Source organism: Lasiosphaeria miniovina (assembly GCF_030549165.1).
Source record: "Lasiosphaeria miniovina strain SMH2392-1A chromosome Unknown B0T26scaffold_8, whole genome shotgun sequence".
Lineage (NCBI taxonomy): Eukaryota > Fungi > Ascomycota > Sordariomycetes > Sordariales > Lasiosphaeriaceae > Lasiosphaeria > Lasiosphaeria miniovina.
Window position 1 is genome coordinate 81,604 of NW_026848227.1, and position 27,252 is coordinate 108,855.

General features: G+C 57.2%; 12 protein-coding genes across 12 annotated transcripts; 11 read left to right on the forward strand and 1 right to left on the reverse strand.

Moving 5' to 3' along the window:
* Window positions 1-33: 33 nt before the first annotated feature.
* B0T26DRAFT_729428 (uncharacterized protein) lies at window positions 34-1,220 on the forward strand. Its single transcript, XM_060442958.1, has 3 exons — window positions 34-562; window positions 625-836; window positions 924-1,220. The coding sequence occupies exons 1-2, from the start codon at window positions 429-431 to the stop codon at window positions 785-787; spliced, it is 297 nt and encodes a 98-aa protein (XP_060289815.1). The 5' UTR covers window positions 34-428; the 3' UTR covers window positions 788-836; window positions 924-1,220.
* Window positions 1,221-1,537: 317 nt separating this feature from the next.
* B0T26DRAFT_486224 (uncharacterized protein) lies at window positions 1,538-3,673 on the forward strand. Its single transcript, XM_060435300.1, has one exon. It carries the CDS (start codon window positions 1,637-1,639, stop codon window positions 3,326-3,328), a length of 1,692 nt encoding a protein of 563 aa, XP_060289816.1. The 5' UTR covers window positions 1,538-1,636; the 3' UTR covers window positions 3,329-3,673.
* Window positions 3,674-5,591: 1,918 nt separating this feature from the next.
* On the forward strand, window positions 5,592-6,313 carry B0T26DRAFT_486418 (uncharacterized protein). Its single transcript, XM_060435302.1, has 2 exons — window positions 5,592-6,040; window positions 6,223-6,313. The coding sequence occupies exons 1-2, from the start codon at window positions 5,764-5,766 to the stop codon at window positions 6,243-6,245; spliced, it is 300 nt and encodes a 99-aa protein (XP_060289817.1). The 5' UTR covers window positions 5,592-5,763; the 3' UTR covers window positions 6,246-6,313.
* Window positions 6,314-7,133: 820 nt separating this feature from the next.
* Window positions 7,134-8,689, forward strand: B0T26DRAFT_744134 (putative monocarboxylate transporter; the record flags this gene model as incomplete). The annotated part of the gene is made up of 3 exons (XM_060444366.1): window positions 7,134-7,287; window positions 7,387-8,235; window positions 8,310-8,689. The coding sequence occupies 3 exons, from the start codon at window positions 7,134-7,136 to the stop codon at window positions 8,687-8,689; spliced, it is 1,383 nt and encodes a 460-aa protein (XP_060289818.1).
* Window positions 8,690-9,276: 587 nt separating this feature from the next.
* B0T26DRAFT_876154 (uncharacterized protein) lies at window positions 9,277-10,415 on the reverse strand. Its single transcript, XM_060448082.1, has 2 exons — window positions 10,230-10,415; window positions 9,277-10,170 (listed from the first exon to the last, which is right to left on the reverse strand). Exons 1-2 carry the CDS (start codon window positions 10,379-10,381, stop codon window positions 9,708-9,710), a joined length of 615 nt encoding a protein of 204 aa, XP_060289819.1. The 5' UTR covers window positions 10,382-10,415; the 3' UTR covers window positions 9,277-9,707.
* A 1,606-nt stretch (window positions 10,416-12,021) lies between these two features.
* On the forward strand, window positions 12,022-13,433 carry B0T26DRAFT_659249 (uncharacterized protein; the record flags this gene model as incomplete). The annotated part of the gene is made up of 2 exons (XM_060438935.1): window positions 12,022-12,567; window positions 12,624-13,433. The coding sequence occupies 2 exons, from the start codon at window positions 12,022-12,024 to the stop codon at window positions 13,431-13,433; spliced, it is 1,356 nt and encodes a 451-aa protein (XP_060289820.1).
* A 1,235-nt stretch (window positions 13,434-14,668) lies between these two features.
* On the forward strand, window positions 14,669-15,820 carry B0T26DRAFT_658238 (uncharacterized protein; the record flags this gene model as incomplete). Its single annotated transcript, XM_060438851.1, has 2 exons — window positions 14,669-15,099; window positions 15,169-15,820. The coding sequence occupies 2 exons, from the start codon at window positions 14,669-14,671 to the stop codon at window positions 15,818-15,820; spliced, it is 1,083 nt and encodes a 360-aa protein (XP_060289821.1).
* A 77-nt stretch (window positions 15,821-15,897) lies between these two features.
* Window positions 15,898-16,382, forward strand: B0T26DRAFT_487017 (uncharacterized protein). The gene has a single exon (XM_060435304.1). It carries the CDS (start codon window positions 15,979-15,981, stop codon window positions 16,258-16,260), a length of 282 nt encoding a protein of 93 aa, XP_060289822.1. The 5' UTR covers window positions 15,898-15,978; the 3' UTR covers window positions 16,261-16,382.
* Window positions 16,383-16,664: 282 nt separating this feature from the next.
* Window positions 16,665-17,493, forward strand: B0T26DRAFT_487025 (uncharacterized protein). Its single transcript, XM_060435305.1, has one exon. It carries the CDS (start codon window positions 16,812-16,814, stop codon window positions 17,250-17,252), a length of 441 nt encoding a protein of 146 aa, XP_060289823.1. The 5' UTR covers window positions 16,665-16,811; the 3' UTR covers window positions 17,253-17,493.
* A 982-nt stretch (window positions 17,494-18,475) lies between these two features.
* B0T26DRAFT_744139 (uncharacterized protein) lies at window positions 18,476-19,276 on the forward strand (the record flags this gene model as incomplete). The annotated part of the gene is made up of 3 exons (XM_060444367.1): window positions 18,476-18,631; window positions 18,742-19,118; window positions 19,156-19,276. 3 exons carry the CDS (start codon window positions 18,476-18,478, stop codon window positions 19,274-19,276), a joined length of 654 nt encoding a protein of 217 aa, XP_060289824.1.
* Window positions 19,277-20,648: 1,372 nt separating this feature from the next.
* B0T26DRAFT_487003 (aquaporin-like protein) lies at window positions 20,649-21,995 on the forward strand. The gene is made up of 3 exons (XM_060435303.1): window positions 20,649-21,074; window positions 21,299-21,599; window positions 21,669-21,995. The coding sequence occupies exons 1-3, from the start codon at window positions 20,733-20,735 to the stop codon at window positions 21,965-21,967; spliced, it is 942 nt and encodes a 313-aa protein (XP_060289825.1). The 5' UTR covers window positions 20,649-20,732; the 3' UTR covers window positions 21,968-21,995.
* A 3,226-nt stretch (window positions 21,996-25,221) lies between these two features.
* Window positions 25,222-27,192, forward strand: B0T26DRAFT_806766 (uncharacterized protein; the record flags this gene model as incomplete). The annotated part of the gene is made up of 1 exon (XM_060447200.1): window positions 25,222-27,192. One exon carries the CDS (start codon window positions 25,222-25,224, stop codon window positions 27,190-27,192), a length of 1,971 nt encoding a protein of 656 aa, XP_060289826.1.
* Window positions 27,193-27,252: the final 60 nt, after the last annotated feature.

Consider the following 27,252-nt stretch of genomic DNA (forward strand, 5'->3'; position numbering starts at 1 on the left):
CCCCGGTGCTATTTATGCCCCGACTGCACATACGCCTTGAGATGCAGCCTTACTCTTTGGCCAAAGTTACTTTGTTTCCCGGCCTGTCTCCAGGTCTGCAGCACGTTTCTGACTGTTACCTGCCAGAAGCGGAAATGCTCTCCGCCTCCAACATACATGGCGATGCGATGCCGCGCTCGGCGTCTCTTTCTTACCCCCCCTAGTCTTTGCAGTCGGGCGACCGAACTCGAGGCGATGGTACTCTACATCGCTCTCTGGTGTGGAGGCATACGCCGTACCAGATAGGTTTAACCGGATTGGCATTGCACGTGCGAGAGAGCCCAGCCATTCAAGTTACCACGAGCAGGAAACTATGCTTTTGTTTGGTAGCATTGGATCATCATGCGCGCGTGATGCGGGGTCGGTTGGGAAGTGCCCTGGTTTAGAAGATGTTTAGGCCCTGGAGTGGCACATGCTATTACATGGCGTCTATGTTGTGGCAAAGCGAGACAGATATTGGCTGCTCAGGTCCATATCCATTTCCGCTGCAAGGAACAGACTCGGGTCGTATTAGGTGGCGAATATGCAATGTCCAATGTCAGATAAAGTGGCTGTAGCTGTGAACAAATAACATCTGCCAAGTACCTGGGGTATGTTGCGCGTCCATTTTTGTGCAGCGTCTGTGGTTCCCGCCGTCGGTAATCTTGGTTTAAACCTAATTCCAATTAGTTCTAGATTGATTGCCACGGAGCAACCTTCTGTCTCATCCTCGGTTAGAACGTCCAACAGGATGGTGGATGGCTGGTGAGTCTGTTAACCTGTAAATGCTTCGGACTTTTGAACACGAGGAGTAAAACCTGATCCGCGACAATGTCAGCGCACATTGTAGACGCGAAGCTGACAATAAACCTGTGGCTCTCCAGTACATGCAAATAATTGCTTACCGGTACCGTTTAATTATTTCGTCGTTGCCGAATCTTGTCAGGTGGTGAGATGCCAAACTGTTGCTGCGGTAGGCAGCGTGATGTAGCGGTACAACAGTCTTCAGACCGTGAGATGGTGAGCACGGAGTCGGGACCTAGCGCCTCCGCCCCCACCACCCGGCAATGGAACCCCACCTACGCAGGACGTACTCAACCTTTGAAGTGGCGGGGTAATTATTATGTAAGGTATTGGGTGGTGATGGATGAGCCGAGGGCCATCCGTTGGAGGAACAGGATCAAGGACAGCACAATGTCAACTCGCAGCTCGCAACTCGTCCAAGTCCAGACAATCTTTAGGTCTACCTCAACTTCTCCACCCATCATCCATCCCCTCTGCAGATCCATTCCCCGCACTTTTCAGTGTCCCGTCTGCGGTGTTGGCGCCGGACGGGCCGCCAACTTCGGCAAGTGCGGATCCACCTTGCGCCATAAGCGAGCTTGCGGGCGCTCAGCACGAAACCCCACTACTGCACTAAGGGATTCCAGCCCGTGGAAGCTGGGGAGCCTTAGCTCGTTTCCACTGGCAAACCCCCGTGACCGCGCACAGAGCCACAGAGGGTCCCAGTTTGGTCAAGCGCGGTTGGCTTCCGCTGGGTGCTGGAGGTTGGGGCGTGTCTCAATTCCATGCTTTGCATCTTTGGCGCACCGGGCATTCATGCAGGGACGATGGGACGATGGACGCCAACGCCGACGCCGACGCCGACAGAGCCACGCATTCGGGCAACGACGACTACTATGACTTGGGGGCGTTTGACCGCAGGGTGACGACCAGCAGCCGAGACGGGCAGAAATGGTTCAACCGCGGGCTCGTGTGGGCCTACGCCTTCAACCACGGCGAGTCGGTGCGCTGCTTCGAACGGGCCGCCGCCCTCGACCCCGCCTGCGTCATGGCCAGCTGGGGAATCGCCTTCTCGCTCGGCCCCAACTACAACAAGCCTTGGGGCGTCTTTGACGACGACGAGCTGGTCGCCATTGTCGACAGGTCGCGCCGCGCCCTCGCCCGCGCCGCCGACAATGCCTCGTCGGCCGCCCCCGTCGAGCAGGCCCTCGTTGCCGCCCTCCAGCACCGCTATCCCCACGGCAATGCAACCCCGGCCAAGGGCTATGTCTGGAACCGCGAATACGCAGCTGCCATGGAGGCCGTCCACCGCACCTTCCCCGACGACCCCGATGTCTCCGCTCTCTACGTCGATGCCATCATGAACCTCACCCCGTGGCAGCTCTGGGACCTGCGCACAGGCGAGCCCGCCAAAGGCGCCCGCACCCTCGAGGCCAAAGCCGCGCTGGAGCGCGGCCTGTCCCGTGACCCTCTCCACCCCGGCCTGTTGCACCTGTACATCCACCTCATGGAGATGTCTCGCCGCCCCGAGCTGGCCATGGCTGCCGCCGACAACCTCAGGGGCCTCGTCCCCGACGCCGGCCACCTCAACCACATGCCCACCCATCTCGACATCCTCTGCGGCGACTACCGGCGCGCCATCGCCTCCAACCTCCGGGCCATCGCTGCCGACGAGAGGTTTGTCGCCCGGGACGGGCCCATGAACTTCTACAGCCTCTACCGCTGCCACGACTACCATTTTTGCATCTACGCTGCCATGTTCGCCGGCCAGTTCGCCGTTGCCCTTGAGACGGCCTCCCGCCTCGAAGCCACTCTGCCCGAGACGTTGCTCCGCGTCGAGTCCCCGCCCATGGCCGACTGGCTCGAGGGCTTCCTCGCAATGCGCGTCCATGTCTTGATCCGCTTTGGCCGGTGGCAAGACATTGCGGACCTTGAAGTTCCCGCAGATCCAGACCTCTACTGCACAACCACGGCCATGGCCCATTACGCCAAGGGCGTTGCATCGGCTGTCACGGGGCAGATCGACGACGCCGACCGCCAATGCGCCCTTTTCCACAAAGCGGTGGAGAGAGTCCCATCGTCTCGGACCGTGTTCAATAACACATGCGTCGACATCCTGGCCATTGCGGCGGCCATGCTCGATGGTGAGCTCGAGTACCGCCGTGGAAACGTAGAGCTCGGCTTCGGCCACCTTCGCCGCGCCATCGACCTCGACGATTCCTTGCCCTATGACGAGCCGTGGGGTTGGATGCAACCGACCCGCCATGCCTATGGCGCTCTCTTACTAGAGCAGGGACGGGTTGAGGAGGCAGCAGCCGTATATTGCGCCGATCTTGGTTTTGACGACGCTTTGCCCCGCGCACTGCAGCACCGGAATAATGTCTGGGCCCTTCACGGCTACCATGAATGTCTTACCAAACTTGGCCGCGATGCCGAAGCTCGCATTGTTGACACCCACCTCCAGCTGGCCGTTGCGGTGGCAGATGTTCCCATAAAGTCTTCCTGCTTTTGCCGGAGCAACTTGTAGCCACGGCGGCAAGCTTGCTAAACAATGCATCCAAGGCAAATGCCCACACACCCAGGGATATAAGCAGGTAGATTCCGCAATTCGACCGCATCTGCAAGTGAAGTCTGTGGATACCACAAGTTTCAGACCAAACAGAACAGGCATATCGAACAATTGGGTTATCCTGCTTGGCTATTCTCATTCGGTTGGCAGCGGGACGCGCCGGCTTCATTCAAAAGGGCTTGTGCTGGAACTTAGCTTTTGAACGATGTGTAATCAATACCTCTCACCAGCTGTTTTGAACGGAACAGTTGAACCTACGCCTCCGCCATCGCCAGATCCATCCCTCCCCGTGGCTTCATACTTCCCAATCAATTCAACCACGGCGCAATCCAGCCCCTAGGTACTATTTTGTTCGCCCAGTTAGAGAAAGCCCAGTCAACCGTTTTAGATCTTAAAAGTTCTGGGGGCTTGCTCAGAGCCAAGTTTTTGTGAAACCATGCTTGCAGTCTTCTCTCCCCTAGGTGACATCTCCGTCCTTTTCGGCCAAACACGCCTTGATGTGTTACCCTGTTTCCTTTGGTGTACATACTTGGTCAAGAGAAAAGCACTTCGCTTTGGCAACATGTTAAGGACCGGCAGCCATGAGTCAGCCCTTCCCCCGAGAACCGTAGCGACTGTCACTTCGACACGCGCACAGCAAACAATAAGCTATCCCGTCGTACAAGCTGCGTCGCGAGACCCCCGACGACGTGGCAACTGTCGACTGCGCCACTTCTTCCTCGACATATAACGAACAGCGTCTTGCAATAAGTATGTGCGAGTTACAGCCTCCAACCCTCGGCAGTTTTGCCCTCTGGCGCTGGTAACCGCTAGGCCCCTACGATACTGTCCGCGAGCAGCAGGGATTGTTCCATGACGCGTTTTCGGTGCCCACCGAAACGGGAGAGCAAGTGACGCTGATCTGTTCGTTAGGAGAGTGCACGTGGCCGATGTACGGATTGCTGGCGATTTGTGGCGGTGTGACTAACCAAGTGGCAATGTCACGATGAGAGACTTCTCGACGACCTGCATGCCTCGACTGCAAAAATACCAGAAATTATGTCCAAAACCGCCCTCAACACTGCAGAGACCATAGGTCACTCGACAAACCCAGCGGCGCGTTCAACCAATCGGTCAGTGACTTGATGCTGAGCGACAGTTATCTCGCTTACTCAGACGAGCTGATGAACAACTCGGTGGCATTCGATCTTTCCAAGCTTGGGTACATCTTTCCAAGCCTGGGTACATCTTTCCAAGCTTGGGTACATCTTTCCAAGCTTGGGTACATCTTTCCAAGCTTGGGTACCTGGAAGTCGCCTTTTGGTGGTGTACCAAGACATTCTTGACGAGTAGTCACGGCCAGTAACCCATTCGACAGTCGAGGTGGGAACTCGCTCCTAGCTTAAGGGGTCCGCCGAAACCTTAACTTGAAGTGGGCTTCGGACTTTTACACTGCTGGGAATTGTTAAGTGACGTGTGGTGCGCGAGAGGCGCGGCTCGAGGCAACGCCCGGTGACAATTCCGATAAAAAGGATGCAGAGTACACGATACAAGTTTGGACTGAACGAACAGCGTCGACGCTCATTGCCACCACTATGCAGGACCCGGTGTTGGTAGACAGCAGCCGGGGTTTTATCGCATCGAAGGAGGGGGGTTACCAAGACGTTTTTTGCCCTGTCTTAGGAGACTTCTAGTCGAAATAGCTGCCGCCGCCTAAGAAGTAGCTCGCCAACATACGTGATGTTAACACTGATACGGGTCGGTCCTTGACCACCCTGTGCGTCCTATTCTCGTCCGTCGTGAGTAGAGGGCGGTTATTTTTACCAAGTAGATAACTAAGACCTTACTTGTAACATAGCCAGGATCCGGCAAGGCTCAACAAGGCTTGGAGAGGGAAACGCTACCGCGGTCGGGACTGGGGCGGTTCTCACTAGGGGTGGATGGCACTGCTTACAGCGCAGCTCGTCTTGACGGTAATGTTCCTGGCCACGACGATCGGCCTTGGCCACGCTCTGCGCCCTCGACAAGTCAACACGCCAGTATATTGAGGACACCAACGACATGGCCATAACACCGCAGAAGGCCAAGTTGCTTGGGATCAGGGTGGTTAGTGGTAGTTCCGGGATCGCGCTGTGGCTCGGCACGCGCAATATACCGAGGCCTGAGACATGGCAACCGTTCCGAGAGCAATGGCGGAGGAGCCGGAAAACTGATCGGGACTGCGCCCTGCGGACGCAATCCTGCAGCAAGAGCCAGAGACCTGGGTGTAACCGGTGTTCTACACTCTACAGTGATATTAGTAAATTGCAAAACCAGCGTGGACATTGATTATCCCGGGCCCGGAGATAGCAACTCGGCGACCAAGGACCCGAAAAGGGGCCCAGCGGCCCTCGTCAGTGATTGATTAAGTGCCGATGTGGCAGTGTCTCCAACTCTCTCGGTCTGTTGTTTCGTCCTTCGCGTCTTGTCGTTTCGTCCTTCGCGTCTTGTCTTGTGTCGCGAAGACCCTTGAGGCTCACAGAATCATCAATATCTCGGATGGCTCGGGGCTTACGCACATATATTGGGTCGATTGGTCGTCTATTTCTGCGGAACTGAGCAGGCCTAAGGGTAGACATATCTATTTTAAGTTTGAAAAGATAATTATTAGACTAACTGTTGCAAACTCCGAAATACCTATCTACTATTATTGTAAGTAATTACCTATGGGAAGAACTTGATGACCTTCTAGGCTCGGCTCGGCTCGGCTCGACTCGGCTCGGCTCGGCTCGGCTGGGCTGGGCTCGGCTGGGCTGGGCTCGGCTGGACACGAATTATCTGGATAAGGGCTAGGTCGGATGAAACACCGAAAGCGCGAAATCCGACTAAGGCAGCCACGCCAGCAAATCCCAATTGACCTTTGGGTCTGCCCCGCAATTGAATTGACCTGTCAAAAGTCCTTCATTCCCTCCCTTGCACGCCGCTTGGCGGTCAGCAGCGCCGCTTGTTGGCTGCAACGGAGCCGGCAAGACGTCGAGGACAAGCGAGTGGGTTCAGAGTGGGTTCAGAGTGGGTTCAGAATTAGAATACATACCTAGCTTCGAGGCTGATGTGTCGCGTCAGAGGCGCATTTCCACAATGCAACAAGGCATCTCAAAGTTCCTGGAATTTGAATTGGTGTTGGAGCCAGGCGGCCGGCGTGGGAAGAAAAAAAAAAAGAAAAGAAAAAGCACCGCCGCCGCCGCCCTCAGGTTCTCATCCTGTCTGGCTCGCGTCTTTCGGTGTTCCGAGCGCTTTATCGGCAACGACTTGCTGGTCCAATGCGGTTGGCGGAAATTGCCTGGCATGGCTCCTGGCCAGGGTTTCTTTGCTGATTTAGCGTGGGTTGCTCCCACCTTTCCCGATTTCCCATGCTCACTCACATCAGCTCAAAGTCGAATTCCCGTCCCCTGCACCGCATGGACCGCACCCGCGCCGCGCCGCCCAGCACACACAGACACACCCCGGATCGCGGATGCTGAGGTTTTGCCACTCATGATCGCCCCAACTCCCCCGCACCACGTTTTGCAACCTTCTTCATTCTGAAGCAGCCCCTAACCGCTTCTGGGCTTGCCCATTTTGCAGCCAGGCCATGCGTGGCCAGCCACCGGGTCATTTCCCTTCCTTCCAATCTTGGCACCATTCGTCTCAACTCTCACTAATCCAATTCTCGCCCACCGCCTCCTCTCTACTACCACAGACCGACCTGCTGCTCTGACACGAACGGCAGCGGCTGCAGCGGCGGCAGCAGTGGAAACACAGCATCATGGCATCTGACCCGGCACATGCGCCGAGGACGAGAGTCTCGGACAACGACAGCCCCGAGTTTTCGGACGCGCCCACCGCCACCACGCTAGCCGATGGCGATGAGGAGCGCCCAGCCGACAAGGAGCGCCCAGCCGAAAAGGAGCTGGAACGCGGTCCCGACGACCCCAAGGCGCCCGCCAACACACGAGCACCACCACCGCCAGCATCCCCGACCGCGACGACAAAACCAGCACCCGCGGCGACAAAACCAGCACCCGCATCGCCGCCACTGGCACCGCAGAATGGAGGCACCCTGGCCTGGATCCAGGTCGCCGCCAGCTGGTCCATCTTCTTCAACACGTGGGGCATGCTGAACACGTTTGGCGTCTTCCAGACCTACTACGAGACCGGCGAGCTGTTCCAGGAATCCTCATCCAACATCTCCTGGATTGGCTCCATCCAGGCCTACCTCCTGCTGGTCCTCGGCCTGGTCTCGGGCCCCATCTACGACCGCGGCTATTTCAGGGCCCTGCTGCTCTCCGGCTCCTTCCTCGTCGTCTTCGGCTTCATGATGCTCAGCATCTGCACCACATACTGGCAGGCTCTGCTGGCCCAGGGCTTCTGCGTCGGCATTGGCGCTGGCTTGATCTTCACTCCGTCGCTGGCCGTCTTGCCCGCTTACTTCTCCACCCGCCTGGGCTTGGCCTTTGGCGTGGCTGCGTCGGGCTCGTCGCTCGGCGGAGTCATCTACCCAATTATCTTTTACAAGCTGCTCGGCCAGGTCGGCTTCCCCTGGGCCGTTCGCACCATCGGCTTCATCGCCCTGGCCACTCTCATCGTACCCGTCCTGTTCATGCGTATGGGCGTCAAGCCCCCCAAACCACGCGCTGTTTTGGACTGGTCTGCCTTCACTGACTGGCCTTTTGCCCTGTTCACTTTCTTCTGCGCCATCGGCTTCCTTGGCCTCTACGTCATGATCTTCTACATGTCGTACTTCGGATTTGCCACCGGCATTGCGAGCGCCGAGCTCTCCTTTTATATCGTCCCCATCCTCAACGCCGCCTCTTCGCTTGGTCGGACCCTTCCCAACGCATTGTCAGACAAGACTGGGCCCCTCAATTGTTTGTCTCCCCCCCTGCCATCCGTCATCCATCCTTTGCGTGCAGATTTGACTGACGATGCACTTCGTTTTTAGTGCTGGTCCCGGGCGCCTTGATCTGCGGAGTTCTTTGCTTCGCCATGATCGGTGTCAAGTCTTTAGGTGCCCTCGTCGTTGTGGCCCTCCTTTACGGATTCTTCTCAGGCGTATTCATCGCCTTGCCTCCCGTGGCCCTGTTTCAGTTGACTCAAGATAAGAGCAAATATGGCACGAGATTGGGGATGGGCTTCGCTTTTCTTGGATTTGGTGTCCTGGCGGGTGGACCGGGCGGCGGCCGCGTTTTAGGAACTGATTTCTCCGACCAGCATTGGACCAAGCTCTGGTCCTATGGAGGTTCTGCGTCGGTCGGTACGTCCCTTTTGCTATGCGCCCTTAGATTCTGGTTGTCTAAGGGCAAACTTTGGGTCAAGATATGATTGACGGCATCTATGCAGCTTGCCTGCGTCGTTTTGAAGGGTTATTATACGCTCAAGTTTGGGAAATAGACAAACCGCATTGCATAGAGCCGTCACAGAAGTCCTAGAGACTCCCGCGGCCATAGGGGACATTCAACGAAGCATTGAACTTAATAATAATATAAAACCATTCAATTTTATGTTTTGTCTCAACCTATCTCGCAGTTAATTCGCCGCGTATATCTAGAGATGTGATCCGAGAACAAATACGGCAGTTACGTCACCCGTGAAGCAGGACACGCGCCAAGATTAGTCGGCCAATGCCTTGCACAATTAACGCCAGCATTATTGATGGGCTTGTTATAAACCATCATCTCTTTGATAACTCGTAACTTATGGCCGTATTACCTCTGTTATTATCTTGCCTGGAGCGGAAATATAGCCTCTATATCGCATATCCTCTAGTGAAACGTCTCTTCTATTATTTTGCATGCAAGCCACCAGCTACCCACAATCGGTCGTGAGATGCGGCACAATCGAAACTCATCCGATGTTAACTCCCATCTAATTATAACTCCCGCAGTCCTCAAGTGGACCCAATTAGACCCAGCAGAACAATAGGAATAGACTGTTCGGCGCTCACATGTGCCTATTGTACGAGAACAACAGAAGCTGCATACGCGAACAACAGAAGCTGCACATGAACAATAGGTCGCATCTTGGTCCCCTCCATTTCGACCCTCATCAATAGTACATGCAGCGTGCAATGCAGCGCGCTCCGCTTCTCTCGCCACACAACCGCATATATTCTCACCAACATTCCGGGCACCAATATTCAACCACCATCTCTCAACCATCATCTCTCACCCGTCATCTCTCAACCATCATCTCTCTACCAATCTGCTAGACGAAGATTTGCAGTCCTGCAACATTCTTTCGACTACCTGCTTTCGCACATCATCGATCTTCAATTATCGCCCAGGTCCCTATCATCCTGCTCAGTCTCGACAACCAGTTATCACATATTAGTCGCCCTCGTCTACCATTCGTCACCTATTTTTTGTCGTCCTCGTATCAACCAAAAGGAATATGTATTCCAACAATCAGGGATTCGCCAGAGGCCAGATGTACCGCCCCGGGACGGACCAGTCTCATTGCGCCAATGCCTATGATGGCAGTGCCTACTTGAACGAAGGCCGAGAAATGGCCATGCGGGCTGACCGTACTTTCTTGTTTCCTGCGGCACAAAATCGAAGCGACATCCAGCACGAACGACCGGTCGCGGCACCACACGCATCCAATTATATCCAGGATGCCAGCGAGGAGGCGCGTCCTGCAAGAGTCCCTCGTTACCGCGCACCGACCGCAGGTTGCCCCACGGGCATCCAGTCATACTCAAGACACCGGAGAGGAGGAAACTTTGGCTCGTGTGCTGCGAGAGTCTATTACTACCGCGCACCAACCACAGGTTGCGGCAGAGGCATCCAGTGGTATTCAGGATGCTGGAGAGGATGAGGTTTTGGCTCGTGTGCTACGAGAGTCTCTCGTCAGCGCAACAGACGAGGATGTTTCTCGCGCCCGACGCGCCCATGCTGACGCTGTCAAGCGGGCGATGGCTGAGGAGCGTGCGCGTGCTGAGGCCCGAGAGATTGCCGAAGCAATCAAGCTCAGTCTCGGTAGCGAAGAGCGCCGCCGTGAGGCCGAGGAAAACATTCGGCTGGTTGAGCGAGCGATGGCCGAGGAACATGCTCGTTCCGATTTTTCTCATGCAAATTATGCAACAACTCTCTAGCAAGCAAATGATCTTGCTGACAGAACTATCCAGCAAGCACGAGCAAGCACGCGATCTTGCTGCTCGCACATTTGAAACCCTGGCCAGGCCTCTACCAAGCCACGGCAGCAACTTGAACCAAGCGCCACCCAGCCAGCATCGACACGTTCGGTTTGCAGACGAATTGGGATATGAAGCGTGCCCCCCTGCAATTGGTCGTCCGCAAAATACCACAAAGGCGAGCGGCGTATCAGGTGCCTCTGATTGGCCGAGGCAATTGGATACTCGCTATTATGGTCCGGTTCCTCCCTTATTCTCTTGCCCGACGATCAGGACCTCATATCAACACCCTTCGGTGGAGGCGGTACGTGATACGCCAACTTCAGAACACCAGTGGCGAGGTCAACCGGTCGGTCCCGCGTCCCGTTATCCCCAGCGACAGCCGCTTCCGCTACACAACGATGGTTTTCGACCAACGGCTACTATCGCGAGCACCCATGAAGAACCACATGAGCCATTGCAAGAGCTGCATGACCTAGCGGCCGTAGTCTGGTAACATAGTCACTGGGGCTGCCGGGGTTAGCTAGGGGAGGGATACTAGCTATGTTGAGGCGGGTTACTTGGCTGCTTTCGATGTTTCCTATATAGTGTAACTAGTTATTATTCACTGTATAACTAATACCTCATTATACCAACGTACCTCATGTGATATGCGATAAATATCTGCCTGCGAAGTAATAATATAATTGTAATCTAATGGAAAGTAGTAATTAAACTCTTTTGCACTGTGATATTCTCCATTGTTATCGTATGTAGATACCCGGAAACTCTTTTGCACTGTGATATTCTCCATCGTTATCGTATGCAGATACCCGGCCCCGATTGTAAATGTCTATGCCGGAAAGTAACGCTTCTGGGTCCGGGCATGCTCTTCCAAATGAACCCTCGTTCCATGTCCTTTGAGACATTAGATTTGGAACGACGAAGCACAGCATGGCAATGATAACGATCTGCAATACATCTTTGTAACACTGTACCTAGCTCCCGGAGTGCCCGGCGCCCCGAAGTGGCCGACTGATTGAGTCATTGGGAAGCGCCCACCGGCTCGCTGTGCCCATCACTTGAACCTTGGGACGTGGAAGAGGTTTTATCTCTAACCAACCGGAGATTATATTCCGTATTAAAAGTGGCCCGAATACATCGGAGGTACATAAAAAACGCCACCAAACACAACCGCGTTGACGCGCTTGAAGTTGGTGGCGCTAGGACCATGTCAAGTATATGAAAAGTCTTCTCCTAACCCTAGGTAAAAAGCCATTCCATGTTCCACGGTTCAGGTAATTAAGGTTGGAGCTATGTCTCTGCCACATTATAAGAGAAGACATGGCGGCCGCCGCCCGCGTCACTGACGAACACCGATCGAACCCGCAGAGCTCGCGTATAGCTGGACCCAGTACCTCATTAGAGGCCACGAACTACATCGATCTATCAAGCCTCAAGATACCTCGGGCCCACAGAACGACGTTCGGACTAATTATCCTGGTTACAAGACGGGACTCGCAGCGGGGAAATAGCAGCGAAAATGCTCTCAGTGCCAGTCCAAGGCCCAGCTAGGGAGCGCGCGAATACATCGCCATGTGCCGGCATCGTAGGGGCCGGCATTGCCGGGCTCAGTGCGGCCATTGCCCTGCGTCGCGCTGGATGGGACGTCGAAATATTCGAGCGATCGCAATTCAAGAATGAGATTGGCGCCGCCATCAGCCTCCCTTCCAATGCCGCTCGAGTCCTCGACCACTGGCAGTTCGACCTGCAGAAGGCAGCTCCCGTCCCGAACCAATCCGTCAGGCTGGTGTCGGCTGACCAGCTGGCCACCATTTCGCAAGAGGATTACCCCGACATCGCCGCCCAGCTGGGACACGCCTGCTGGAGTTTCCACAGAGTTGACCTTCATCGCGGCCTGAGGGACCTCGCCACAGATCCGGCGGTGCAGGACGGCACTTTTGGCTGCTCCGTCGAGATCAGACTGGGCTGTGAGGCTGTGGGAGTTGACTGCAATCTGGGCAAGATCCAGCTGGCCGATGGGCGGGCGGTGGTGAAAGATCTTGTCGTCATTGCCGATGGAGCTCACGTAATTTCGCCCCCTCCGTTCTCACGAACCAGACACCTGAATAACATCTTGTCTAGAGCCGCTTGGTTGGCAGCTTGATTGGACACGAACCACAGCTACAAGTCGCAGGGCGTTCCATTTACCGCTGGCTCGTTCCAATGAGCGACGTGCTGGCACATTCCGAGGCCCGCAAGCTCTACGTGGATGAGCTACCCGGATTTCTGAATCTGCAAGACCCTGCCAAGGGTGTCTTCTGGATCAGCTACACGTGCCGTGGCGGCGATATTCTAAACAACGCCGTGGTCCACCGCACTCAGGCCGGCGAGGGCGACCAGGACCTGTGGCACTCGCCGGTATCCAAGGAGCAAGTGCTCTCCGTGCTCTCCAACTTCCACCCGTCAGCAAAGAGCATCGTGAATATGGCCAGCGAGGACGGCATCAAGGCCCATCATTTGTTTACACGCCCCCCGCTGGCCAGCTTCGTGCGCGGCCGGGCCGTGGTAGTGGGCGACGCTGCACATGCCATGCTGCCTACGCATGCGGCTGGCGGTGCCATTGCCGTCGAGTCGGCCGCCACTCTCGAGGTCCTCTTCAAAGGGGTGGACGGGGCGGACGAGGCAGTGGTGAGCCAGCGTCTACAGCTGTTCGACAAGTTGCGCATCCCTCGATGCAACCTCACCATGCTGGTGTCCAACGCTGGTCCGCAGGCGCTCGACAACCCGAGTGTCATCAAGGAGGTACGGCGCTTCTACTCTGGCCCTCTGCCAGAGCAAGGCTCCCAGCCATGGGGTGCCCAGTTTAGAGAGCTTCTCTTCCACCACGACGAGTACCGCGCGGCCGAGTTGGCGCTGGCGGAGGCTCCGCTTCTAGAAAACGGCGGAGCCTAGGTAGGGAGCTGCGCGATTGTCGGGTAAGTTGGGAGGTAATTATTAGGAATTGGGCTAAGGTCACGGTTTATGAGATATTAAGGCTCTTTTCGGGGCCTCCAACCCCATTCATGCCATTATAAATAACCCGATGGACGTATAGTGTGGGGTTTCTGCTTGCGAGACTTTTTCGATGCGGAGAAGGGTGCAGAATTAATGGGGGGACGCCTGGAAGAATGAGCGCGTTTCTGGCGCCAAGGGGAACCAGGGACTGCAAGTCGTGGTGACGTGGCGAGGAGATGATTGAATATATATCCTATACCAGCACCTGCAGATAGTGGCGCCATTGAACCCCTTCTGCCGTGACATTACAACTATGCCCGTGATCGTCTACTCACCTGATGGCCGGTAGGAATTGAGCTCTCTGACTTGTGGCTCGCTGCGCCTTGTTTGTGGCTCGCTGCGCCTTGTTACGGTGACGACATAGTACCACAGAGCTCTAACGATGCTACAGATAATTATTACCTCCCGAGCCTCACTCACATGGCCGTCCATGGCCGTCCATTCTGCAGCCGATGTGGTAGCTGAGAGGCACCCCAATTACGGTGCATACGAGAGTCCGGCAGCTCGGCAGCTCGTGGCGGGCTTGTCAGCTAATATGAGTCCTTTGGGCCTTGATACACGCTGCTCCCCCAGGGCCCAGCGTGGCCGAATCTCCCTACCGAGGCCAGTTTTGAGTGCCGAAGAAGCCTCATCACGGCTCCACGGTACGGGGCTTTCTCGGGTTACCGCCAAGGTGGTTTTCCCTGCAGTGGCACGGGATGACTCCCGCCGTTCCTGCAGCAGTTTGCACAAGTCGGTAAAATCGGCAGCCGGTTAATTTAGCCTCATTCAGAAATATCTTCATATCGCACATTGGATGCTCCGGATAGTGCCCGCCGCTACCTTTGTGAATTTTTAGATTACAGCCAGGCCAGCTTGGCAGAGCCAGCATGGCAGAGCCCTTCCCACCACTGTCGTCGTAATCGAACCCTTCTCTGCTGGTCCGCAATGTACAGCCGGGACCGGATCTGGGGAGCGAGGATGTGGGGGGAATGCCAGGTCATAACATGTCGTCACGTCCTCAAATTGGTGCCAACTCCCCGTCTCAGGGACCTGCATCTCCTCTGCTTCTCTGGCTTAGTTACTGTGTGACTGTCGATGCCCGCACAGACTGGAGGCCACACCAATTGATGCGGCTGACGACTCGACGCACGATGAGGACCACGTACATTGGACTGGCTGTAGCCCTGTGCTGGTCTGGCGTTCTCGGCGCTCAACCGGCCAAGGGACAAGATGGCGTGGAAGGCTTGCCAGGCGGCGTGACGGCCGGCCACAGACGCGTTCCTGCTACCGGGCGTCAGCACCAGGGCGCCGGGAGCAACTCGGCTCACAACAAGTCCAGGAACGGCGAGCGCCTGGCGAGGCTTGAGCTGCGGCAGAGCGGAGCGCAGTGCGGTAGCGGAATTGGCAGCTGCCCTAGCGATCTGTGCTGCTCCGACTATGGCTTCTGTGGAGATACTATCGATCACTGCTATCCGCTTTTCGGCTGCCAGGCCCAGTACGGAACTTGTGGGTGGCCGAGGACGGCACCGCAGCCGACAACAACGGCCGCCCCGCCGCCGCCGCCGCCGCCGCCGCCACCCACGTCGACGACCTCGTCAACGTCAACAACTCCGCCGCCGCCGCCGCCGCCGCCGCCGCCCACGACCAGCAGCACATCGACCACGCCGACTTCGGTTTATACGCCACCTCCGCCGCCTCCGTCATCAACCTCGACGCCGGTTCGTACTTCGTCTGCAGGCCCAGTGCCAACTGGCTCAGGATCTGGCGTCACCACCAATGGCATGTGCGGCAACGGGACCTTGTGCATTGGGAGCCCCAACTACGGGCCGTGCTGCTCGCAGTTCTTCTGGTGCGGCTCGTCTCTGGACTTCTGCGGCGCGGGCTGCCAAAGCCAGTTTGGTGCCTGTTTCGGCGTGCCTGGCCAGCCTGGCCCTCCTGCGTCCAACGTGACGACGACTTACGCTCCACCGCCCGTCACCACGACTTCGACGACGTCGACAACAATCAGGATCACCACGACCAGTACGACCAGCACCAGCACCAGCACCAGCACCACGCCGCCGCCTCCGCCACCGCCACCTTCGACAACATCGACCACGGCACAACCCACGCCGACCGTGGTGATCCCGCCTGGACTGCGCTCTAGCACCGACGGCACTTGTGGCAGCGGCGTGACATGCCTTGGGTCAACCTTTGGGCGATGCTGCAGCCAGTTTGGCTACTGCGGCGACGGTGATCAGTTCTGCCCGTACATTGTGGGCTGTCAGAGCGACTTTGGCTACTGCGACCCTCCCACTAATTAAACGCTGGGGCTAAACTGCGGCATCCTGCATGTAATTAGCCTCTAGAGTATGCTAGCCTGTCCAAATAAGGTAATTAGCGAGAAGGAGAAAGAGTCAGGAAGGGGTCGGGCATGTTGGAAACAGGTTATTAATTGGCTGGCGAGTAGGATCCTTCTTAGATGTTGTCTAACAACCTACCTTACCCATCATCTACCTTCCGCTCTGAACAATGGATCTATTCGACAACGAGGCAAGGGCAAAGCAGTGTGTGTGGTTCTGAATGTTTGTGGTTCTGGATGTGTGTGGTTCTGGATGTGTGTGGTTCTGGATGTGTGTGGTTCTGGATGTGTGTGGTTCTGGATGTGTGTGGTTCTCGATATGTGTGGTTCTGGAGGTGGGTGAGGTTTAATTCATTTTCGTTTTCGTTTCCGCCTCGTTTTCGACAACGAGGGTTAGGGTAGGTTAATTTAGTTCGAGTTTAAAATTGCGCGCCAAGACTTGCTCTGTCCGAGACCACGCTGAAACTTGTGGGGTCTGGGAATTTGGTAACCCCGACGGGCTGTCGGTGCCCACGGCCATCTCGCGACAGCTTGCACACCCGACCCGAAGCATCCCGTGGGCCATCTGGCCGTTCCGACAAAAGCACCTCACCATACCTACCTGATCGATTGAGCAGCAGAACAGCGCCTACCCTAGGTAGCCAGCCTAGCGCGAGCATCGTCCCTCCTGCACGACTGGCGTCCAGCGGCGGGTAGCGGCCAGCGACCGTTGATCGGATTGAGTTTCGACAACCGACAACCCCGCATCCCCAGCCCCAAGCAACTGAAGCACTGAAGCAGCCAAGCAACTGAAGCACTGAAGCAGCCAAGCAACTGAAGCAACTGCAGCGACTGAAGCAACCAAGCAACCAAGCAGCCAAGCAACCAAGCAACAAGCAAGCAGCCGTCCTGCGCACACAGCCAGCCTGTCAACGCTCCACGCTCGAGCGCCTTCCCTCTCCCATATTTCCACAATGTCTGGCATCGATGCTCCCGAAATCGTCGACGCGTACAATGCGGTGCGGTCGGAGAAGGACGAAACCAATTGGCTGCTGATCTCGGATGCCGGGCCCAAAGGCAACCAGCTCGTACTGTCGCAAACCGGCACCGGTGGCCTGTCGGAACTCGCAGAACTCCTAGACGACACCCAGGTCCAGTATGCCTACGTGCGCGTCGAGTACGCCAACGACGCCGAGAGCACGCGCGTCAAGTTTGCCCTCGTCATCTGGATAGGCGAGCAGACAAGAGTGATGCGCAAAGCCCGCGTCAGCATCGAGAGCGGCGACGTCAAGCAGATCCTCTCCCATTCAAGCATCCAAGTCGAGACGGGCGACAAGGACGACCTCAACGAGGAAGACATCGTAGACCGACTACGCAAGGCCGGCGGCGCCGACTACAATGGCGGGAGGGGGTGACGGCTGCTGTGGCGCCATTGCTGGGTAGAAATCCCGCATTGGACAAACCAAATAAGAAGAAATAAGAAGCTGTTGGACACGGGAAGTTTACAATTACATCTTTCAGAAGAATTACTAGCGCAATGGCTCGATGCGCTGCGGTGCGTCCCATCCAACTAGCATTGCCACTTTTACCTCGCTCACCCCTTCCCTCGTAACGCTCGCCTTGACCTTTTGCCCGCGACTGCCGCTTGGGTGTGGCCAACATTCCGCATCCCGTGATATTCCCGCGCCCTACGGAGTAGTCGTTTCGGTTTCCTCTCCAGCACATCGGCCTACGTACATGTCACCTTTGGTAAACAAGGTCAATTCTTCTCATGGGGCCACGACCACCACACAACCACTGGGCTAAGTACACGCAAAGTTCACTGACCTATTTCGCTCCCGGGATCTACATCCAGGCTGCGCCCAATTGGCCGTGGTAGCATGATCGCAGGTTTGGTGGATTTCTCTTCGTGTGTTTGCGCCTGGTGGCCTGTATCATCCCACTCCCTTCGGCCAACCAGACACGAGAGGTCTCGGGAGCTTGCATGGACGTGTCTCAGACGTGAAGACGACCGGCTAACTCGCCATGTATGGATGACGAGGTCCCACGCCAAAGGTGGTCACATCCTCGCAGAACCACCGACGGAAACCAGTACATCATGCAGTCCATCTTCAGACCTTGACGGCGGGCGGAACAGCGGCCATTTTTGGGGCTGAATGTGGCATATGCCGACACATGGATGCCGCCACCCGACGCTAAGAACATCGTGGTTGCACCAAATGTTGCACCAAATGATGCAGCTGCGACCATCATTCCCACTCTTGATGGCCGATAATTAGTGTCGCACGACCAGCCCGAATATCGACGGCAGCCTCAGGCGCGGTTTCAGGCCAATCAAGGCAACTCGCCGGTGAAAGGGGACGGCTATGCATTGTTGCGTGGCGACTCATCTGCCTTGGCTTCGTTTACTTGCGGCTGGATTTCTAAGCAGAGGTCTGTAAGCAAAGTCGGAAGTGAAAGCCCGTGGGTACGGAGTATATAAGTTCTGGAGCCGCCAGCGCGAGTCGAGCGGGGGCTCTTGTCGAAACGGAACCTCGACCTGAGATTATCGTCAGTCGAATTGTCAATCGAATTGCCGCACCTTGTTCTTGACCCGTTGTTGCCCAAGGCTGTTCAGCATCAGCGTCTCCGAATTCATATGGCGCGTTTCTTCGTCACCGGATCGTCAGATGGCCTGGGATTGGCGACAGCGAAGCACCTGGTCGCACAGGGCCGCCAGGTCGTGCTGCACGCGCGCAACGCAGACCGCGCCAGAGACGCGACAGCTGGATGCCCCAGGTGCGACGCAGTGTTGGTGGCCGACTTGACCAGCATCGACGAGACGAAGCAGCTGGCCGCCTAGGCGGCCGGCACGGGCCGTACGACGCCGTGCTGCACGACGCCGGCCTGTTCGTCGGATTTGAGACCGCGCCTGGCAAGTCGGGGCTGCCGAGCCTCTTCACAGTCGACACGCTCGCGCCGTACATGCGCACATGCCTGATGGCTCGCCCAAAGAGGCTGGTGTTTATCTCGTCGCCGTTGCACTCTGGCGGGCAGCACAACTTGGGCGGCACCGAGGGCGGCCGCGACATCCGAGACTCGCACTACGGGGACAGCAAGGTGCACGTCATGATGCTCACCAAGGCGTCTGCGCGTCGCTGGCCCGACGTGCAGTGCTCCACTGCCGCTCCGGGATGGGTACCAACCAAGGTGGGCGGCGAATCGGCACCCGATCGTCTGGAGGATGCCGTCGACACCTTTGCGATGGTTGCGCTGGATGAGGGGCCGTCACCATCGCAAAGGTGTCGACGGCATCCTCCAAAGGGCAGGAGCGGGGAGCTATTTCGAATACTTCAAGGAGCAGAAGCCGATAGCGGTGGCTGGAGACGTGGCACTGCAGGACCAGTTGCTGGCCGAGTTGAGCCGAAGAAGCGGTGTTCCTGTGCCCGAGGAACAATAGGGAGGTTGCGGGCTGGATGGAGGGTTCCGCAGCTCGGCGGTGGACCGCTTGTGTGCGCCCGTCACCGGCGCACCCGCGCCTAGGTTTGGTTGACGTGGACAATAGAATGGGGCTGGCTGGGTGCTCCTCCTGTCTCGGCTGCGCGTCACGCGTGGGTCGCTCGGCCAGCTCCGGTGTTCCAACGCCCTCGTCGGCTGTTTGGCCAGCACTGGCATTTGGAGGTCAGACAAAGAGTCACATCGCCGGTCGGGCGTTTTCTCCGAATCCTCACTGCACCGATTCGGACGACACGAATGCGGTGCTTGCTGCCTGCTGTTGATTGATTAGCAGCAGAAGGTACCATGTTGCTGCACATAGGATCGCGGCAAACAAGGAATTTTAATTGAATCTCCTGGATCCAGAAGCTTCCAGTGTCGCGGCAGCAGCGGTCACGTTGCAGCCAATTGGCGATGGTTGGCCGGAGCGGGCTTTCGGATGTCGGTGGCCGAAAAATAAAAATGCAGTCAGATTGGGAATTATTTGAAAGGTACTAGCCAAAAGGTGTCAGCCAGCCACGAAATCATCAGCTTGCCTTTGGTAGCCCTATTGGGCCCCGTCAGCCAGCCTGCAGATGCAAATGTGCAGCTGATGAATGGCTAGTTCGTCTGCTAGTTCGGAGCGTCGATCAGGTTCGGGAGGACTAGTGCACAACTGTGCACAGAACTCCCCCACCCAGGCGTGGCCTAGCAGAGACTGGAGTCTAGAGACTAGAGACTAGAGACTGGAGACTGGAGCATGGCGCATGGCGCACGGGGTTGTGTGACCAGGCATGGACGGGGCCGGCCTGACTATGGGGAAACTTGCAGAACGGTTGCTTACACTAATTCCAGACGGCATAACAACGGCCAGCTTGGGAAGGACAGCCACAAGCTGCGGCCCAGCTTCCGCGTGCAGTTGCTGCAAGAGGTTTTGGGGGGGGGAGAAAAGAGGTCAGCTCGTCCAGACTGAAAGAACTAGTCCCGACAACTTTGTCGCGGAAGCACCGACATTCGCGTATAAGAAGGTGGGAAGACGGCCTCTTTGTTCGGCCCTCACCCCCACCCCCGAGTCAACTCGAGCTCCAGACAAGTCTTTGGAGTACGGAACGAATAAAAGGCAGCCCAGTTCTCGGAAGCGAACCAAGCCCTCGGGACTGTTGGCCCTGGCCGAACTTGTCCATCTCCACAATCCCACAGCCCACTTTAAGCTTACGGATTCCCTTCCGTCCCTTCTCATAGCCCGCCGCAGCCCAACTCCGAACTGCGCCCGCCACGCGAAACGATCACTCGGGCCTCGACGCCGCTGACCTGCGTTTCGGCTGCCAGCAACTGTTGGATTTCAGGCTGCCAACACGTGGAGATCTCAACCGCCGGGAACCCGCGTCCAGCGCATTCGAGCACGTCAACCCGGATTCAAAAGAAGGCAACAAGTCGACAAAATGCGGCCGCCCAACTTCCGCTTCCCTTCCTTCGCCTCTGCCGCTCCGGCTTCTTCCCATGACAAGACTTCGCCGACCCTCCCAATGCTCTCGCTGCCTACCACCGCACGCAATAACATAGTGGCGGCCCTGGGCGAGTTTGTGGGCACCTTCCTGTTCCTCTTCTTTGCCTTTGCCGGCACCCAGGTTGCCAACACGCCGCCGCCGTCCCCACCTCCGGCCGGTGTTGTGGCGCCCTCTAACCAGGTCTCTCTCATCTTCATCTCCCTCGCCTTCGGCACCAGTCTGACTGCCAATGTCTGGGCATTTTACCGCGTCACCGGCGGTTTGTTCAACCCGGCTGTAAGTCTCGTCCTGCACCTGCATCCTTTGCTGTGCTTCCAAGCGTCTCGGGGCCGATGCAAGCCCTCTTTGCTGTCACGGGAGGCTGCATCTCATCTGCGTGTGCCACCTCGGGATCTGGAGACGGAAGCAGACGAGAAAGGGGTCATGACTCCTGAGTCGTCGATAATATTGACATCGCGACACTTGACTAGGCAGTTAACTGACTTGTGCAACTTGATTAGGTGACGCTCTCGCTGGTCCTCGTCGGTGGCCTCCCCGCAGTACGCGCCCTCCTTGTGGTCCCGGCCCAGCTCCTTGGCGGGATTGCTGCCGCCGGCGTCGTCTCGGCATTGCTTCCTGGCCCTATGGCTGTGGAAACGACACTGGGCGGCGGCGCGAGCGTCGTCCAGGGTCTGTTTATTGAAATGTTCCTCACGGCCGAGCTGGTGTTTGTTATCATTATGCTGGCCGCCGAGAAGCACAAGTCGACATATTTAGCACCCGTGGCCATTGGCATCTCGTTCTTCCTGGCCGAGCTGGTTGGTCAGTGCACCCATCCCTTTTTTTCCCCGCCCCCTTTGTGATAGCCACCGTGCACTAACCCCCGCACAGGTGTCTACTACACCGGCGGCTCCCTCAACCCGGCTCGCTCGCTGGGCCCGGCCACCGTGAACCGCAGCTTCCCGGGCTATTTCTGGATCTACTGGGTTGGTCCGCTGCTGGGCTCGTTGCTCGCATCGGCCTTCTACACGCTGCTCAAGTTCCTCCGCTGGAAAGAGGTCAACCCGGGCCAAGACTGGAACGACTCGGAGAAGCTCGAGTCGGAGAGACGTCTCGCCGAGGGCCGCGACGTTGTCGAAGCGTCGGCCGACAAGAGGAGCGGGAGCAGCGGCCGGGCCGATCCCCATTGAGATGCATGCACACACAGAGCTGCTGACAGGCTATTCATGGTTCAAGGTCTACGGTTCAAGAACCCCTGCCCGCCCCCCCCCCCCCCCCTTTTTTTTTAGTTGTGGAGTCCTTCACGCCAGGTGAAAGTTTCGTTTGTTCCTCTTTGTGGTGCGAATTGAGGGCGTCACGGTTTGTCTGTTTTCGGGCTTTGGGATTTGAACATAATTGTTTCTTTCTGGTGATACCTTGGTGCGAGTTGTACATATTTCTATAATCAGGAGTTTGCCTGTGCAGAAGACTGAATTGGTGGACAGGGCTGATATCCCCAAAACATTGCAAGTTCTGATGTTTTCTTTCATCCCTTGATCCGCGTGGCATGCTTGTGACACAGGGTGCCGGGTGCAGAGTCAATCACGTTTGTACACGGGCCGCCCTCTTCGTACGGCATGTTAAGAGATCAACTGCTATTGTTATTTCGTGGCCCAGTCACCTGATGTGCTTGGTTGATCCAGCGCAGCCGCCGCGTAGCGTAGTGAAAGCCCTAGGTTGAACATTACATCCTTTGTCGGGCCAGACTCTAATGGTATTGCAAAGAGTCAGTGACAACCTTTGACTCCACGCTTGTTTGGCTGGCAGTTGGGCACTCAAAAATCCAACTCGACAGAGACTGAATGTGACTAGGAGTCTGGGGGCAAATATCACACGGCATTGGGTTACGATGCCATTTTGAACAAGTCTCCTGGTTTCCACAAACGTGAGTAATCAGCGGCTGCCAAACTGCGCTGGAGCTGGGGGGAGGTCGTATAAGCTCAATAATTCTCAACTTCGCTCTCATCGTCGACACCCCCTGTCAAACGTTCTCCAAATGCTAGGTTGCCCGACTTGGCGGGACTTGGCGCGTCGCTGGCCGTGTCGGGAATTCTCCCGTTCAGCACTGTGCTATTATCACCTTCCGTGGTTGAGCATGTTTGCTTCTTATGCGACGATGGCTCTTGGGAAGGAGCCCCGGACACGCACGGTACTTCCAACCTCATGTGCTTCCAGCCTCATCTCGAGAGGCACGTGTTCTTGACTATCCGCGCGACCGACGCCGACCAGACCATGTCGCGGGCCCAAAAACTTGCCATCTGCGTGAAAGGCCCCACGACTCGGAGGCCTGCTAGGTCGCGGACGAGGGCGGCGTGGGGACAGACATGCATTGCTGCGTGGATGAGGAGTGGAGGAAGTGTGTGACAGACCTGGTCTGAAAATGCGGCCACCGTGTTGGACGTTGGTATAGAATCAAAAAGAGAAGGGGGGAGGGGGAGGGGGTCAGACAAAAGGGATAGAACAAAAATGTGGCAAAGCTTAAGAGCAAGGGTAAACCGGAGGCAAGTGAGTGAAGTTGTGTGTGTGTGTGTGTGCCGGTCGGCCACGAAGGGGAGGAGGACGAAAGGGGTGTTTTCGGGGTTTCTGGGGTTGGCTTAATACACGCACGATTCAGGGTGGCCCCACAAGTCAATCGGTGACGGTGGTGAACAAGGTACTTAAAGTAAGCAAGTCATTTCCCGCCTGGCTGCCAAGTTCGTGTTGGCACAGGTTGAGAGCGCAGCAAAGTCACATTGAAACACTACATTCTTGGCGTCGACAGACGGACCAAAACAACTTCTTAGTTCTGCGGAATAAGAGTCGAAACAGGCGCCGTCCCCAAGTTACCGACGGGGAATGGTGTTGGATTTATACCAAGCGTCGGCTGTCAAGGTGCTTAGGGTTACCTCGGCCGACTGTGCAGCGTGTCGGATCGGATGTGGCCTTTTTGCTCGTCGAGGATCCGCCTGTGCCGCGCCCGGCTTGAGAACAGGCCAACAAATCTGACAGACGACACACGTGCCGGGATGAAGACCGTGAGGCACGGATTGAGGAGGATGCCGGATTGATCAGGGACCGGCGCAGTGTTTGGTGTTGCCAACAGACTTTGAACCCCTGCACCCACGCTGCATGCTGGCCCCAACAACAGTGGGAGGAAGGGGAGCGCAGCGCAGCGCAGCGCATTGCAGTGCAGAGGGCGGAGAGAGAGAAACAAAGGAACAATTGTTGGTCAAAAAAGCTGGCCGTCCAAGCTTGCTTGGATGCTGCATTTCAAGGACAAAAACTTCTCAAGAAATTACTCCTTTTTGGCGGTAGTGATGCAGCGTGTGTGGTGCAGCGTGTGTGGTGCAGAGTGTGTGGCTGGTGTTGTTTTTGGCGTGGCTGCAACAGGGAGGAAGGCCTGTTGCTGGGTCTTGGGGTTGATCCCTGGGTGCTGCAGGCGAACCTGGCAATTGAGATCTGTAGAGTGAGCCTCTATTATTATCTCATGTGTTACGTAGCTACTTTCTGAATAGAGTCTACGAATAGCAGATCATCTTTTTTTTTTCCCACTTGGGCTGCATATTAAAATAGTCACGGACCCAATCGATGTTTCGAGGCATGACATTGAAGATCTCGCCGCTAATTTCCGTCGACACCTGACTGCACTTGCGTTGGGGGGTTGTGGGGCATGCGATTATCGATCATCTCCATGTTGGGAATGGGGTTAGCGCGGGCCACCAGCTACCCGACAGTCCCGACACCGTCTCGGGACATCAGGCGCCTCAATCCCGGGACATCAGGTGCCTCAATCCCAGGACATAGGCGCCTCAATCCCGGGAATTCTGCACCGTGACCAAGGTAGTCTCGTTTCTATGCGCATCTCAGACAGGTGCAGCTACACCAAGCGAGAATCGGAGAAAGGAGCAACACACGATATTAATATTGCCCGTCTCCAGCCAGCCGAGATTGAGATGGCTATTATGCGCACACCACGGATACGGTACGGGCTGACTTTGTTTCGTGCTCGGAATTCGCACTCGAAAACGGAGCAACTCAGCGGCCAGCCCGTGCACCACGCGAGTGAATCTCGTGACGATCTAGACTGATGATCGGTGACACTGCGACTGCCGATCCCTGGGGCTAGTTACGCAGGAGGTTAGCACGGCACGCACAACACTAACAAGCCCACCGCGTCTTTCACGATATCGACAGTAAATGAGCATGGACGGCATGGTGCAAGTCGGGGTTGCAGCCTTGATCCTGAAGAGGGGTTCCCGCGCACCTGGTGTCTCCAGCATGTCCCGAGTCTTGTGCCATCCCATCGGCTCTGGGCATCTTAAGGGCAGAAGCTCTCGTCGCGCACCTTGAATGGACGGCTTGCTGAATGGACGGCTTGCAGTTTCCATCGTGTCGACTACAGCCTACACCCCCAAGCCAAGCCATCATGCTATTTCTGCAACCGCTACTCGGCTTCGCGGCCGCGTGTGCCTCGCTGGCGCGGGCGGTCGAGTTGACTGGCTATGAGTACATCGTGGTCGGTTCCGGGGCTGGCGGCGGACCGCTCGCAGCCCGGCTCGCCCTGGCCGGACACAAGACACTGCTCATCGAAGCCGGCGACGACCAGGGCGCCAACTTCAACTATACCGTCCCGGCCTACAACGCGCGCATGTCCGAGGACGAGCACGTTTCGTGGGATTTCTTCGTGCGCCGCTATGCCGACGATGTCCGCCAGGCCCGCGACTGGAAAACCAGCTACGACACGCCGGACGGGGCCGTCTACACGGGCCTTGAGCCGCCCAAGGGGTCGACCATGAAGGGGGTGCTGTACCCGCGGGCTGCAACCCTCGGCGGCTGCACTGCCCACAACGCCCTGATCGCCGTCTACCCACACCAGTCCGACTTCCAGTACATCGCAAGCCTGACTGGCGACGACTCGTGGTCGCCGGCCAACATGCGGAAGTACTTTGTCCGTCTCGAGAACAAGCGCTATCTCTCGGGCCTGCCCAAGGGCCACGGCTACGACGGTTGGTTGACGACCGAGACGGCGCCTCTGACCATTCCACTGAAGGATCCCCAGCTCCTGTCGGTGCTGCTGGGCGGTGCCTTTGCCCTCGGCAACATCACCAACCAGGTGCTCAACATTGGCACCCTGCTCGCCGGCGATCTCAATGCCGACTCGCTGCTGCGCGACCGGACGCCAGCTTACTATCAGATCCCCGCCAGCACCGACAACGGCGCCCGCACCGGCAGCCGGGAGATTGTCGTCGCGGTGCGTGATGCCCGGAACCCCGACGGCACCAAGAGGTATCCTCTCGACGTGCGCCTCAACTGCCACGTCACCAGGGTTGTCTTTGACGAGTCTGTGAGACCCCCGCGTGCAACCGCCGTCGAGTTTCTCGACGGCGCCCACCTCTATCGAGCAAGCCCGCGGAGCCAAGGGGCCAGCAGCAAGAGAAGCAGGGGCACTCCTGGGTCCGCCACGGCCTCGCGTGAAATCATCATCGCCGGCGGCGCATACAACTCGCCCCAGATTCTGAAGCTTTCGGGGATTGGCCCGGCCGCCGAGCTGGCCCGCTTCGGCATCAAAGTCGTTGCCGACCTTGCCGGCGTCGGCACGAACCTGCAGGACCACTACGAGACGGCCGTCTTGGCCAAGGCGCCCCGGGACTGGCCGGCACTAGCCGGCTGCACCTGGGAGTTCGACGGCATGCCCGACCCGTGTCTCGAGAGGTGGCAGCACCCGGTGCTCGGGGACCGCGGCACCTACGTGGCGGGAGGGCTCGTTGCCTCGATGCTGTACAAGTCGTCGGTCACGACCGACGACAGCTACGACGTTTTTGTGTTTGGCGGACCCGTCCACTTCGTGGGCTACTACCCCGGCTATAGCATCGAGGCCACCGCCGAGCACGACTGGTGGACATGGGCCATTCTCAAGGCTCACCCTCGCAACACGGCCGGCCGCGTGGCTCTGCGCTCGGCCGATCCGCTTGACGTGCCCGAGATCTTGTACAACTACTTCGACTCGGGTTCGGGCGACTACCAGAAGGACCTGCAGGCCATCTCCGAGGCCATCGGCCTCGCGCGAGACGCCCTGCGCCGCCAGCCAGTCGAGACAAGCGAGCTTCTCCCGGGCGCCGACAAGAACACGCAGGCCGAGATTGACCAGTATATCAAGGACGGGTCATGGGGCCATCATGCAAGCTGCACCTGCCCCATTGGCGCCGACGGAGACCCGATGGCGGTGCTTGACTCGCGGTTCCGCGTGAGAAAGGTGCAGGGGCTGAGGGTGGTTGACGCGTCTGTCTTCCCGCGAATCCCAGGCACCTTCACGGCCGTGTCGACCTACATGGTGGCCGAGAAGGCAGCCGACGACATTCTGGCAGGGCTGGCAGGGCTGGCAGGGCTGAAGAGATAATTGGCCCGCCACGAAGCCAGTAGACGAAGCCAGGAGATGGCATGAAACATGGTGTGAAAG

What these genes read in the sequence shown, in the direction of transcription:
- B0T26DRAFT_729428 (XM_060442958.1), top strand. Translation starts at nt 429, where the DNA reads ATGTTTAGGCCCTGGAGTGGCACATGCTATTACATGGCGTCTATGTTG. An exon ending in GGTCGTATTAGGTGGCGAAT is followed by an intron (nt 563 to 624) that starts ATGCAATGTCCA and finishes TCTGCCAAGTAC; the next exon opens with CTGGGGTATGTTGCGCGTCC.
- B0T26DRAFT_487017 (XM_060435304.1), top strand. Translation starts at nt 15,979, where the DNA reads ATGTTGTCTAACAACCTACCTTACCCATCATCTACCTTCCGCTCTGAA.
- B0T26DRAFT_486224 (XM_060435300.1), top strand. Translation starts at nt 1,637, where the DNA reads ATGGACGCCAACGCCGACGCCGACGCCGACAGAGCCACGCATTCGGGC.
- B0T26DRAFT_487025 (XM_060435305.1), top strand. Translation starts at nt 16,812, where the DNA reads ATGTCTGGCATCGATGCTCCCGAAATCGTCGACGCGTACAATGCGGTG.
- B0T26DRAFT_487003 (XM_060435303.1), top strand. Translation starts at nt 20,733, where the DNA reads ATGCGGCCGCCCAACTTCCGCTTCCCTTCCTTCGCCTCTGCCGCTCCG. An exon ending in GCGGTTTGTTCAACCCGGCT is followed by an intron (nt 21,075 to 21,298) that starts GTAAGTCTCGTC and finishes CAACTTGATTAG; the next exon opens with GTGACGCTCTCGCTGGTCCT. An exon ending in CTTCCTGGCCGAGCTGGTTG is followed by an intron (nt 21,600 to 21,668) that starts GTCAGTGCACCC and finishes ACCCCCGCACAG; the next exon opens with GTGTCTACTACACCGGCGGC.
- B0T26DRAFT_876154 (XM_060448082.1), bottom strand. Translation starts at nt 10,381, where the DNA reads ATGTTTTCCTCGGCCTCACGGCGGCGCTCTTCGCTACCGAGACTGAGC. An exon ending in CGGGCGCGAGAAACATCCTC is followed by an intron (nt 10,171 to 10,229) that starts GTCTGTTGCGCT and finishes CATCCTCTCCAG; the next exon opens with CATCCTGAATACCACTGGAT.
- B0T26DRAFT_486418 (XM_060435302.1), top strand. Translation starts at nt 5,764, where the DNA reads ATGTGGCAGTGTCTCCAACTCTCTCGGTCTGTTGTTTCGTCCTTCGCG. An exon ending in AATACCTATCTACTATTATT is followed by an intron (nt 6,041 to 6,222) that starts GTAAGTAATTAC and finishes CGACTAAGGCAG; the next exon opens with CCACGCCAGCAAATCCCAAT.